This window comes from Xiphophorus hellerii, chromosome 7 (assembly GCF_003331165.1).
Source record: "Xiphophorus hellerii strain 12219 chromosome 7, Xiphophorus_hellerii-4.1, whole genome shotgun sequence".
NCBI classification, from domain to species: Eukaryota; Metazoa; Chordata; class Actinopteri; order Cyprinodontiformes; family Poeciliidae; genus Xiphophorus; species Xiphophorus hellerii.
The window spans coordinates 31,288,451-31,301,047 of NC_045678.1; the positions used below are offsets into that span (position 1 = coordinate 31,288,451).

Here is a 12,597-nt window from a genome sequence, read left to right on the forward strand (position 1 = left end):
AATTAATCCGATTAATCGTTTCAGCTCAACACCAGAGTTTCATCTCTGTCTCTACAGCCTTCAGTTAGAAGGTCAAAGGTCATGACCCTCAACTTGTACAGCTGGTTTGAATGGTTGAAACAAGATGGCCGCCGGTCTGAGGTCTGTGAGTGGTGATGCTGAGGAACCCACCGATCAGCGCCACCGTAACCATGGCGATGGTTCAATATCTGATGTAATTTGAAAGGAGTTTGAAAAGATTGAGTTTATTAAGAAGAAAGAAGAAGCTGTCAGGTCCTGATTAGGAGCTTTTTTCTCAGTAAAACGTCTTTTTCTCAACATTTTAAAATCGTTGTTCTGGTGATTTGTGTCTTTATTCAGCCAATATTATGATTACATTTCAGATTCTGTGATCAATTAATCAAAAACAATCACTTTTGTTCAAAAACTTCTTGCTGCCACGTTCTTGGACAGACAGATGAGCTCCTGCACATCTGTCAACATCTGGCACCAAGAGGGAAATCAGATCCACTGAAACCGTTTCCAAGGTAACGAAACAACTGCTTTTCTCTTCCAGCCCAGTGGCTCTGTGTTCAGGAGACAGGAGGTCAGAATGAGGCGTCTGGAAAATCCACTTTACTGTCACTTTGAGACGCCGATGGACCGAGGACTGTCCTGTCTGTCTGTCTGTCTGTCTGTCTGTCTGTCTGTCTGTCTGTCTCTCTGTCTGTCTGTGTCTCTGTCTGTCTGTCTGTGTCTCTGTCTGTCTGTCTGTCTGTGTCTCTGTCTCTCTGTCTGTCTGTGTCTCTGTCTGTCTGTCTGTCTGTCTGTCTGTCTGTCTCTCTGTCTGTCTGTCTCTCTGTCTGTCTGTGTCTCTGTCTGTCTGTCTGTGTCTCTGTCTGTCTGTCTGTCTGTGTCTCTGTCCTGTCTGTCTGTCTGTGTCTCTGTCTGTCTGTCTGTCTGTGTCTCTGTCTGTCTGTGTCTCGTTGGACGGGACGGACACAGACCCACCCAGACGCCAAACAAACAGCCTGACGTTTGTTTCCTCCTTCCTGATGAAAGAGCTGCAGCGGTTCGGTTTCTGACTGCAGGAGGCAGGAAAAGACGGAGCGGACTCCCAGACTGACCGGACCGAACTGGAAGCAAAAGCTGCTGCTGGAGGATCTGAGGCCAAATAAAGGCCGAACAAAACGCTCTGCTGCTGCTGTTGGTTCATCCAGACTCTTCAGGTTTTGTTTCAGGAAATATTTGACCTCCAGCAGGATTTTCCTCCTGAAATCTGCAGAATATGGCAATTTATTTTTGAATTGATTAATCGACAGAATAATTTATTTAAAATAATTATTAGCTGCAGCTCTACATTCATAATCAGTTACCATGACGATCTGCATTCATCCTCTAAAATGCAGCTGTTCCCGGCATACGACAGACCAAACAAAGTTATGCACTTTATCGAATCACGGTTTAATTCAACTCAAAGTTTAAAGAGTTAAACTCCTGGTAAAAAGTTATAAATATCCTCTTCATGTCCTAATTAAAGTATCTGGAGCGGCTGTGTGTTCCCGGCTCCGTTGGCTCCACAGAAACACCGACATGCCAAACTCTAATCTCACGGTCTAATTTTAATCTGCACTTGTGTTTCAGGCATGGCCACGCCACGGATTAGCAGCAGTAAAATAAAAACACACCGAATGACAAACAGACGAGGAACACGGCAGAAAAGAGGAAGAGCAGGGGAAAAGAAGGAGAAAAAGAGAAAAGAAGGAGAAATCAGGTGCAGATAAGCTGTTCCTGATAACGGCTCTGTTAAAGTAACGAGCTCCGTTCGTTCCAACACTTTATCTAAACTGTTTGCTCCATTGTTTCTGCCAGACTGTGAGGTCAGAGATAAAAACCTGCTGGTCTCTTCATTAAACCAAAGCTTCTCCAGCATTATATACCTTTTATTATCCAAATTAAATAATACATTTTTTTTTAAATATGTCATTAAGAGACAGAAAGACTGAGGCAGAGCTGCACTTGGTTATGAAACAAAGACTGAATCATTTTGTCTCGTTTCCAGATATTTTCACAATAAAACAAAATCCAGGCTGTTTCCTCACATTGCTCTGATGGGACACGGCGCTGGAAAATACTTTTCTGTCCTTACATCGTTTAGAAAAGTCACTGCAGAGCCGCCAATCACAGAGCAGCAGCTGCACAGGACGGATGAGTTTAATGGATGAAGAACGAGGAGCTGAGCAGGTTGAGTTCAACACCAACAGATGAAGATAATCTATCCTAAAACCAACTGAAAACATGACAGGAAAATGATCGTTACTGAGAATCAACCTGATATAACACTAGAAATGATTACAACAAAAAACAAGGCTGTAAAATAATCACCAAAAATGATTAAAAGAAAAAATGTGTTAATAAAAAAAGAGGGAAAGAAGAAAAACATGAAGCAAAAGAAAAAAGGGAGAAAGTGGAAAAAAACAAAGAAAGTTTTAAAAAATTCAAAAGACCAAAAAAACAAGAAAGAAAAAGCAAAAAAATTGAAAAAGAAAAGAAGAAAAATAGGAAATAAAACAAACAAATGGAAAAATGGAAAAAAGGGGAGAAAAGGAAAAAATATAAAAAAGCCAAAATGGGAAAGAATCTTTAGAGTTTCTTTTCATCTGACATCAAACAAGAGAAACGTGATTCACTTTAAGCACATCAATAAAAACTAAAACATTTCCATCTGTTTTCTCACCAATAATCAGGAAAAGTCCTGAGAAAACAGGATCTTAACTCCTGCAGAGCAGCCTGAATGATGAAGACGAGACTGAAAGGTGATTATTTGGACCAAAAGAGGAGAAGTGATGGAGACCAGAACCAGAACCAGAACCAGAACCCTGTGAAATATCTGAATATTTCACACTGGACAAATTAAGCTGCATGAAGATGAAACCCTGAAGGGAGGAGGCTCTGATGTCAACAACATGATGAACTTATGAGTGTTTGAGCAACTTTAAATCATCCAACTAATGAAAAACAGACGCAACAAATTCCAGTCATGAAACTTTAACCCAGAAAGAATCAGTCGGTTTTCAGCTGAACGTGGCAGAGCGGCGCCTGGCGAGTTAAACACACGAACTGCACAGGCTGGAGGGGAGGAGGCTGACGTCACGACAGACCACCAGGCCGGCAGACCACCAGACAGACAGACAGACCACCAGACCACCAGGCCGACAGACAGGCTGTCAGGCCGACAGACCACCAGACAGACAGACAGACAGGCTGTCAGACAGACAGACAGACAGGGATCAGGGTCAGGAAACTAATGACTCAGCTACAGTCACACAGACGCATTTATCTGCTGTAGACTTTATTTCCTAGGAAATCAACAGTTTCTGTGGAGAAGTAAAAGGCCGGTACATCAGACTGAACAATATCATTATTATTATTAATATCATTATTATTATTATTATTATTATGTTGGCCTCAGAGAATCTATTACCTTCATTAGCAGTTATGTGTTCGTCCAATTGTTACGTGAACTTTTAAAATGCTGGGAAAATGGAAATGTGAATTAGGCGTGTTTCTGTCTGCTAGCTTGAAGCAAGTCAACCAGATGTTAACGCTACACCGACTGGAAAACAGGAAGTAGAGGTAGCAAACTAGCATGTAGCAAACGTCTTGAGTTTTTATCTCTCGCTTTAAGCAATAACTCTTTATTGGAAAAGCCAAAAATCACCTCAGTCAAGCAGAAAAACTTTTAACTTTTATGAAAAATTTAGAAAGTTATTTTAAATTTTCTCAAACTACTTCAAAATATGCATAAAAACATTGACTGAAACACTGCTAATCCGCTAATGTGCTAATAGCAGAGCTAATTCTTCATCTAGCGCTAACTTTGAAAATGTTTAGCACACTTAGCTTCCCATAAATACATTTTCCACACACCACTAACTAAAACGTTAATTGTACTAACCCTATAGTGCTAATCATAAACATTAGTCATGCTAACGCTAAAGCACTATACCACGATAGTAATTAGATACTGCCAAAGCAACAATTTCAACCATGTTGGTAGCCATCATGTGTCAATGAAATGCTATGCATCCTTAGCGCATGGTTATTTTGAAGTTAGCAGTTTAGCATTAGCTTCTGCTAAATGTTTTTATGGGACTTTAGCATTATCTGCTGCTACATAAAGTATTTTTATAGCGCTTTAGCATCAACTTCAGCTAAATACGATGTTTTGAAGTGCTTTAGCATTAGTGAACTACTCTTTACGATTAGCATATTAGTGTTAGCGCAGCCACAGTTTCCCTCTCAGTCCAGTAAGACGCGGAGTGAAGTCATTCCGGTGTGAATACCTCTGGAATTCCTCTGCAGCATCGGAATGTGTTGGTGTGCAAACCGCTCCTCTGCAGGACCAGTGAGGGCGAAGCAGCAACAATGATCTGCCTCAGCTTGTTACAAGGCTTGGTGTTCAAGTAAAGAGAGGAAAATAAATCCTGGGGTCTTTCTTCGCGCCTGCATTCAGAATAAATGTAGCATGTCAGAGGGGAGATTTATTACGTACCCAAAGAAAAAACTTCTCCTGATGATGAAAACATGATTGGGCGACGTGGGAGCCCGACTAACTTCTGCTCCACCGTGACAGCAATTACCCTCACGGCCCCGGAGCATCCGACTTTTCCTGAAAAAGTCCTGAAAGGAAGAAAAGGGAACCACGAAAAATCAACAAAGGACATTTTGGAGGAAAAAGGATGAAATGTGGGCAAGCGGAGCTGCCTGTCCATCACTGGGAAGTGCACTGAAAGGCTACAAAAGCCCCCAGAGAGAGTCTTTGGGGGGCTTTTCAACGTTGCCAAAAGCAAATGCTTCATCGCCCTGCCAAGTATCAGAGAGAAGACAAGAAAATTCCTCCCACACATGGAGAAAAATCAACAAAACTGGAGGATAAAGGCCACTTTCAGAGGAACAAAAGCCATAGGAGCCGCTGGTAGAGGGCCAAACAGAGAGTGTGATGTAGCAGCGATGCTACACGGCTGGAGGAAGCTTCTGATTTACATTTTAAAAAGCAGACATCACTGTGACTGAAGTGAGCATACAGTCACTTCATGCCTTAATCCATCATCTGACCTCCAGCCTGCTGAATCAGAGTCACTTTAAGCAGCTCAATGAAGCGTCTTTATTCCTGATTCCACAGACTTCCTGGACCATGTTCCGCATCAACGACTCGACCAAACAAATAATCCTTAATCGGATTCTCCGATCCCATGAATGCAAAACAGCCGAGTTTGACTCCGAGAGCAAATCCAAACTCATCGAGTCGACGCTTCTTGTTGGTCTGAGATGAATTCATTCATCTCATCTAAACGTAGCAAAGGTTTACTGCCTTCACACAGCCTCCATACAGCCTTCACACCATCTTCACACAGCCTTCACACCATCTTCACACAGCCTTCACAGAGCCTCCACACAGCGTCCACACAGCCTTCACACCACCTTTATACCACCTTCACACAGCCTTCACACCACCTTTATACCACCTTCACAGCCTTCACACAGCCTCCACACAGCCTCCACACAGCCTTCACACCATCTTCACACAGTCTTCACACCATCTTCACACAGCCTTCACACCACCTTTATACCACCTTCACACAGCCTTCACACAGCCTTCACACCATCTTCACACAGCCTTCACACAGCCTCCACACAGCGTCCACACAGCCTTCACACCACCTTTATACCACCTTCACACAGCCTTCACACAGCCTCCACACAGCCTTCACACCACCTTTATACCACCTTCACACAGCCTCCACACAGCCTTCACACCATCTTCACACAGCCTCCACACAGCCTTCACACCACCTTTATACCACCTTCACACAGCCTTCACACAGCCTTCACACAGCCTCCACACAGTCTCCACACAGCCTCCATACAGCCTTCACACCACCTTCACACAGCCTTCACACAGCCTCCATACAGCCTTCACACCACCTTTATACCACCTTCATACAGCCTTCACACCATCTTCACACAGCCTTCACACCACCTTTATACCACCTTCACAGCCTTCACACAGCCTCCATACAGCCTTCACACCACCTTTATACCATCTTCACACAGCCTTCACACAGCCTTCACACCACCTTTATACCATCTTCACACAGCCTCCATACAGCCTCCATACAGCCTTCACACCACCTTTATACCACCTTCACACAGCCTTCACACAGCCTTCACACAGCCTTCACACCACCATGGACAGGTCTGACCTGAGGAGGTCAACCTTCTGTCAAAAGAAAGTAAATATACTGTATGTTTAAAAAGGGAAAAAAACGAGTTTCTTTATCAAATCTGGAATAAACACACAAGTGGCAACAAAAATAATATGAATCCTTCTTTAAAAATGTATTTAGACTCAATTTAAGAATAAAAATACAACATTGAGTTTTCCTGCCAAAGTACATTTGCTGAAACACACTGGCTGGCTGAAGAGGTCAGCATCTCACAGAGAGGCGCAATCAGACAAACAAAAGGAAAAAACAAAAACAAAAGAAATGCAAATCACTGGAAAAAAAAATCACAGGAAAAAAATGCAAAATAGAAGTCCTCCTAACCACTAGGGGGAGTCTGGAGTTTTTGAAATCAGCTGCTGTTTTATGATTGTAGGAAGACGTGATCATTATTATTATTATTATTATAAAATGGTCTCAAAATGACAATATTATTTATTGCAACAACAATAAAATATTATTATTTATTGCAACTGTTATGACAGGCCTCATGGTGACTCTTCAGTGTAAAACACTGGGATGTTCGGTGGCCATTAATGAAGCGTTTTTATTAATCTGGAGAAATTATTTCTCTCATTTCTACACATCAAAAATCTAAAACCAAAAACTGAAACATTTCTCCAGGTCGGTTAAACTTGACCTCTGAATCGCCCCTCCCCCCCCAGCAGACCAACAGAGGCGGCGTTGTTCTGCGGCGCGCGGCCGCTCAGCGCCGCCGGGCCGAGGAGAACCACCGGCCTCCTAGGGACGCTAACAGAGGAAGCTCTGTGTCCCGAACGGTAAAACATCCGCTGGAATGCAGCGAGGGCCGCAGGTGACTGCGAGTTCACTTCATACCTTCATGTTCAACCCAGGAAAACCCAAACCGCCCGCCGGCCGCCTCACACCGCGGTGGGAAACTCAAACTGATGGAAAACATGAACACATGAACCTTCAGGTGTTTCAGGCTGTTACTCCTGATTATCAAAGTACGTTCAGCCGTTCAGTAACGCGCGTCCATCAGGTCCAGCCAATCAGAGCTCGGGTCCTGGAGGACGGAGCCTCTTCAATCATCTCATGATCCAAGCTCTGACATTTGAGGCACGACTCAATTCAAAATCAATTTTCAGTTCTAAACGATTATTGAAAATGATTCCATCTTCCATCTATCGGATCCTCATGATCTACTAAAGTCCTCTTTACGAGTCAGAGACATTAAAGTCATCCTCCATTTTGGTTTAACAAAGCGTTCAGCGTGCTGCAGCTTGGCTCCGCCCATTAGCATCGTTTCCAAAGTTCTCAAGTTTCATTTTCACACAGTAAAAGTTCTGTCCAGATCAAACGGTGACTGCATGGCGACTTTTATGACTGTCAATCAATCAATCAATCTAACAAACTGATTGATTGAAAGGTCAAGGGTCAGGAAAAGAGCAGATAACATCTCTGCAGATCCCACACATGCTGGACATGAACTGTTTGGACTTTTACCTGCAGGGCGGCGCCACAGACACAGTTTCATCCCTCAGACCGTCCATCCACCTCTATGATTTATAAAATATATTTCTGCACAATCTTGACCAATCAAGCAGAATCTGATGATAAAACAACCAGAAAATGTTGAGGTGGTGAAATAATTCTCCAGGATTTTATTTACAGTTCCATCCAGTCGTCTTAAGATTTCATTTGACAAGTTTATTGTTTTAATGTTGTTATAATACAATGACACAGAATAATTAAGCTGTAAAACATTTTTATAGGTTTTCCTTCAGAAAGTTTGTTTTTATTGTTTAAGTCTCCATCTAAACAGGATGCAGCTCGACCATTAATATTCAACTGGATTCTCACTTCACTTTCTGGCTGTAAAACAAGAAACAATACAATAAAAACTCCAGCCTGGTGCATTTTAATCACCTCAAGCAGATATTTAAATGCCGAGCATCAACCCTCCTTCAGAAAATGACTGATGCGATATAAATAACCTCCATAAATAAAAGTTATTGTCCATTTTGCTCAGACAGGAAGCGAGCAGCAGCAGCAGCTTGTCCTCCGATCAGCGATCGCTTTTTATTTGAACGATCAGCTGCTCAACATTTGACACCAGAGTTTCTATCTGCTATTCTGAGCTGGGAGCGGCTCCCTCAAGTTTACTATGGAGCAGAAACAAGAAACAATATGCAACTGTTAGCATCATCTGTTAGCTCCATTTAGAGCCTTAAAATCCAACAGCAAACCCAGATTTATTGATCTGATCTAAAAGCCGTTTGCAGAGTCCAGCTCTGCTGCCGTTGGCCTCAGCCAGCTGTTCGTCGGCATGCAGGACCCTCACAGCTTCACAGCTCTGAAGGAAACACACTGAGGAATGCTACACACACCAACACACACTAAAACAACCTGTGCATTGTTGGAGACATAGTGTGTGTCCATCATGTGCAGCAGGAGAAAAACAAACAGCTGAGAAGCTAATCTGCTTTTTTAAATTGATTATTGAAAAATAAAAAGCAAATTAGGAATTACTTTTAGAACTTTTTTACATTGTTTTATTAACTTTTAGAGGCACCTGTCTCATTTTACCCAGGAAAACAAACTTAGAGGTTAATTTATTTCTTATTAGAAATCTAAACTAAAGTTCTGAATAATTTTTGCTTAACTCAGTGACTCAAGTTTTCACTCCCGTATTTAAACTGAAATGTTTTTTCCACCTTCAATATTTATTTATCCTGAACAATGCAACAGTAAATGGGTTTATTTATAAATTATAAGAGGAGGAAGTAAATTAACAACCTGAAATAACCTTATTGTATAAATATCATAAAACAACATTTAACTTTTTTTAAAATAATTTTTTCCTTTTCATCTTTGTTTTTTTGTAAATTCTGACATTTTTGTGTAAATTTGCTCCATTCTGATATATTTTTTCCTTAAACCGCCTCAGTGCTGCCATCTTTGGGTTGAACGGTGGCTCCTGCAGTTGAATTTTCTGATTGGCTCCAGAATTGCACATATTGAGGTGCATTAAAATAGTCCAGAAATTACGATACTTCTCTGTTCTGAAAATCAGTAAAACTCAGAAAAAACTGCAGAGTCTGAGTGGAGCAACGTTTAAACTTCTGTAGAGAAAATAGACTTTCAGCTGCTTCCATCCACCACTCCATCACTCCGTTTTATAAAACATTACAGACATTTTTGCAGGAAAAAACTCTTTTTTTCATAAGTCTTTGGTAGCTTCTAGTAAAGCAAGTAAGTAAACCTGTATGTGTATGGTATTTAAAGATACAAGTGTTTCACGATAAACTAATTAAACAGTCCAACAGCCAAGAGGAGATTTAAAAAAACAAGAGAACTCAATAAAAACCAGGCAAAAAGAGGCAGTATTATGTATAATCCAGGCACATAGGATCATTTCATAGCACAATTAAATAATTATGTTATTTTACGTTGATATAAAATGCTCTATACATGAAAGACGGCTCAGATGAAAGTTGGTGATTTGAAATTGGGTCTCTGTCTCTTTAAGAACCTCCTGTTCTTAATGAGTAGGAGGTTCTTAAAGAGACAGGCAGCGCTTTGTATGTGTCCCATGGCAACCTCTATGGTTACCATGGAGATCAAAGGATTTCTCAAACAAGCATGAAAGAATCAAAGCAACCCTCCAGGTATGTGTATGATGAGGGACTAACAAAATAACATTTCACAGGATACTGCCCCTTTAAGGATCGAGTCTCAGGAGAAATCTGGCAGCAGATTTTCTACAGGAAAAATTATTCCAACTCTTCTCAATAATCCCTGCTGGGATTAGATGTGTATTTATAATAAAATCAGCCAAAAGCTTTTCCTCCTGATGTGTTCAGGACTCGCTCGTCTCTCTTGTTGTTTTTTGGATAAATTGTTGATCAGATATCGTCTGTCACGCAAACATCCACATATTTATGTTTCCACGTCAAAACAAGCTGAAACACGGCGGCGCCGGTCGGAGCGGCATTCCCACCAAACCCAGGCAGACTCCGGATCCCTGCTGGGACGTCAGCCGGGTTTCCCGCAAACCGGACGGAAACAGCAGCTCTGAGCTGAATCGGCTTCACCTCCTGCTGCTCTGATGGACGACAACGCAGCTGAACGCCACGAGAAGACAGAGAAACATCAGAGAATCAAAACAGACGTCTGTGATGGAGGAGAGGAGCTGATACAACCCAAACCAGCCCAGGTCCTCCAGCTGTGATCAGCTGGATCTGTGATCAGCTGGATCTGTGATCCGTTGCCTGCTAAGAGCTGCAGCAGGAAGTGGGACTCTTCCAGGTTCCTTTCATTAAGGTAAAAGGTCCACTCAGTCTACCTGGTCTACCTGCCTCCCACACAGAACCAGAGTTAAGATGGAGGCATTAGATCCTCCAGATGTTCCCCAGCTGGAACATGACTCAGTTCAGGAACCTGGAGACAGTCTGAGAAGAAAAACCTACGATTTGACGGGGATCAGAGACAAAATGGACTTAAAGTTTTATTATTCTTCCACAAACAGGTTAGGATCGATTTATGGGCGAAACAAAACAGGTTCATCTCATTTTCTGCTCAAAATCATTCTTAGGTCAGGAGATTTTAGTCGGCCTCAAGGTTTACACTTGCATGTGAAAATGGCCACAAACAGATGAGCAATTATACAACCATACAACTTTGAAAAGCAATAGTGGAGCCTCCTGCACAACCAATCAGAATGCAGCAAGTGATTTCTGGATGGCAAGACAACAACAAAACACTTGTCTTGTGTTTTCCAGCAGCCATTGTGCAGCGCATACAGTCTGAAAACCAGTTGATCAAAGGGACCAGGTTGCTAAGTAACGGGTGGAGCTCCGCTGTGGTTGCTAGGTAACAGAGCAGTGCCACTCAACGATTGGGGTCTTTTTCCAGACACCAGAAATTCTTTAACTTATTGCCCAAAACAACTGGCTGCTTTTTTAATTTCCCAAATGGAAGATTAAAACATACAAAACATGAATTCTTATTAATACATCATATTTAAAGTTTTAGTATGATATTATGCAGTATGATACTGATAAGTGATGATAAGAACTATTTATTACAAACAGAACTAATGCTCTTAAATTCCCATTTTTACTGAGTTTCTTTAGGACACCAGTCACATAAAGACGTTTTATTTATATCACTAAACTGCACGTGGTGACTGGATTTAGGATTTATTAAGCCTTTCAATGAACAAACACTGGAGAAAACGGTAAAAGTATCAATCCTAACAACGGGGACAGTTTGGGGGGTTTAAACGTCATTAATTGAAACCTATCGTAACAATAAATCTAAATTCTCATTATGATCAAATTTATCACGTTAAATGCCCACCGCCACATGGGAACATGATTGTTTCTGCTTAAAGGTTCAAGAATTGGACTTAAAAGCAGTTACACTTTTTAACTTAAAGAAAACTTTTGATAAAAACCAAATGAGCAGATTAAAAATGGCTTTCCTGAGACTTTCGCAGCTTCCTCACCTCTTTCTTCTTCTCGTCCTCATGCTGGTAAAGGGGCATCTGAAGAAAATCCTCTTCGCAGCAGATGAAGCTCACCGTGCATCCCATCCGAGCTCCTCCACAGACCCATCCAGCAGAGCGGCTTCCTCCCGGCCTCTCGCCCGGCTCCCCGCGGCTCCCTGCGGCTGTAGGCGGCCAGGAATCAGGACCTCATTGCGGCCGAGCTGCCCGCGGCCCGCCCGGCATCACTGCGCTGGAGAACCCGATCAGCCCTGCGGGGAAGTTTCCAGGTGTTCCCGCAGCTGCTCCGCCAGTCTGAGGGAACAAACAGGTAGTCTGCAGACTGAAGCTGAAGCGACACTCACTCACCTTCACGTGTGTCCCAACAAGCCGCTCTCTGATTGGCTCTTCGTGCTGCCGCTCAGGATCAAAGCGCACATGTTGGAGAAGTTTTAAAAAGCTTCTGGTTACTTTAACTACCAGCTATAAAACTAAAGCACCTTCCTGTTTTCATATTTTAAATTCAGCGGCATCTGTTAGTCTGGACTCAAATATTTACTCCGAACATTATTTGGCCCTGAAGTTCAACTGCTTTTTGATGTAGCAACACCGCCCCCTGCTGTTTGCTTCAAGGCAAAGCAAGTCTACTGACGTTACAGTCAAACTGGCAACAATCTGGATCATTTAGCCATAAGAATGGGCATCATTTTTCAAAGTCATACTTTCACCATGCTATTCATATAAGTTCCACAATTAGTAACTAAATATTTAATTTTAATTAGAGTGAAAAATATTTTGTTTCTTAACCAATTATCTTACTTGCTAATTAAATATGTAGATCCAAACTAAATATTAACTAAGCAAAATATTTAGTTCAGA

General features: G+C 41.9%; 1 protein-coding gene across 8 annotated transcripts in view; it reads right to left on the minus strand.

Moving 5' to 3' along the window:
• Nucleotides 1-11,852, minus strand: part of tns1b (tensin 1b) — a 115,563-nt gene extending 103,711 nt beyond the window's left edge. For all 8 annotated transcript variants that reach the window (XM_032567650.1, XM_032567637.1, XM_032567644.1 and 5 more), the window contains exon 1: nucleotides 11,740-11,852. In XM_032567650.1, coding sequence (XP_032423541.1) covers nucleotides 11,740-11,826 — 87 coding nt within the window. In that variant the 5' untranslated portion in view covers nucleotides 11,827-11,852. The remainder of the gene's footprint in view (nucleotides 1-11,739) is intronic.
• Nucleotides 11,853-12,597: the final 745 nt, after the last annotated feature.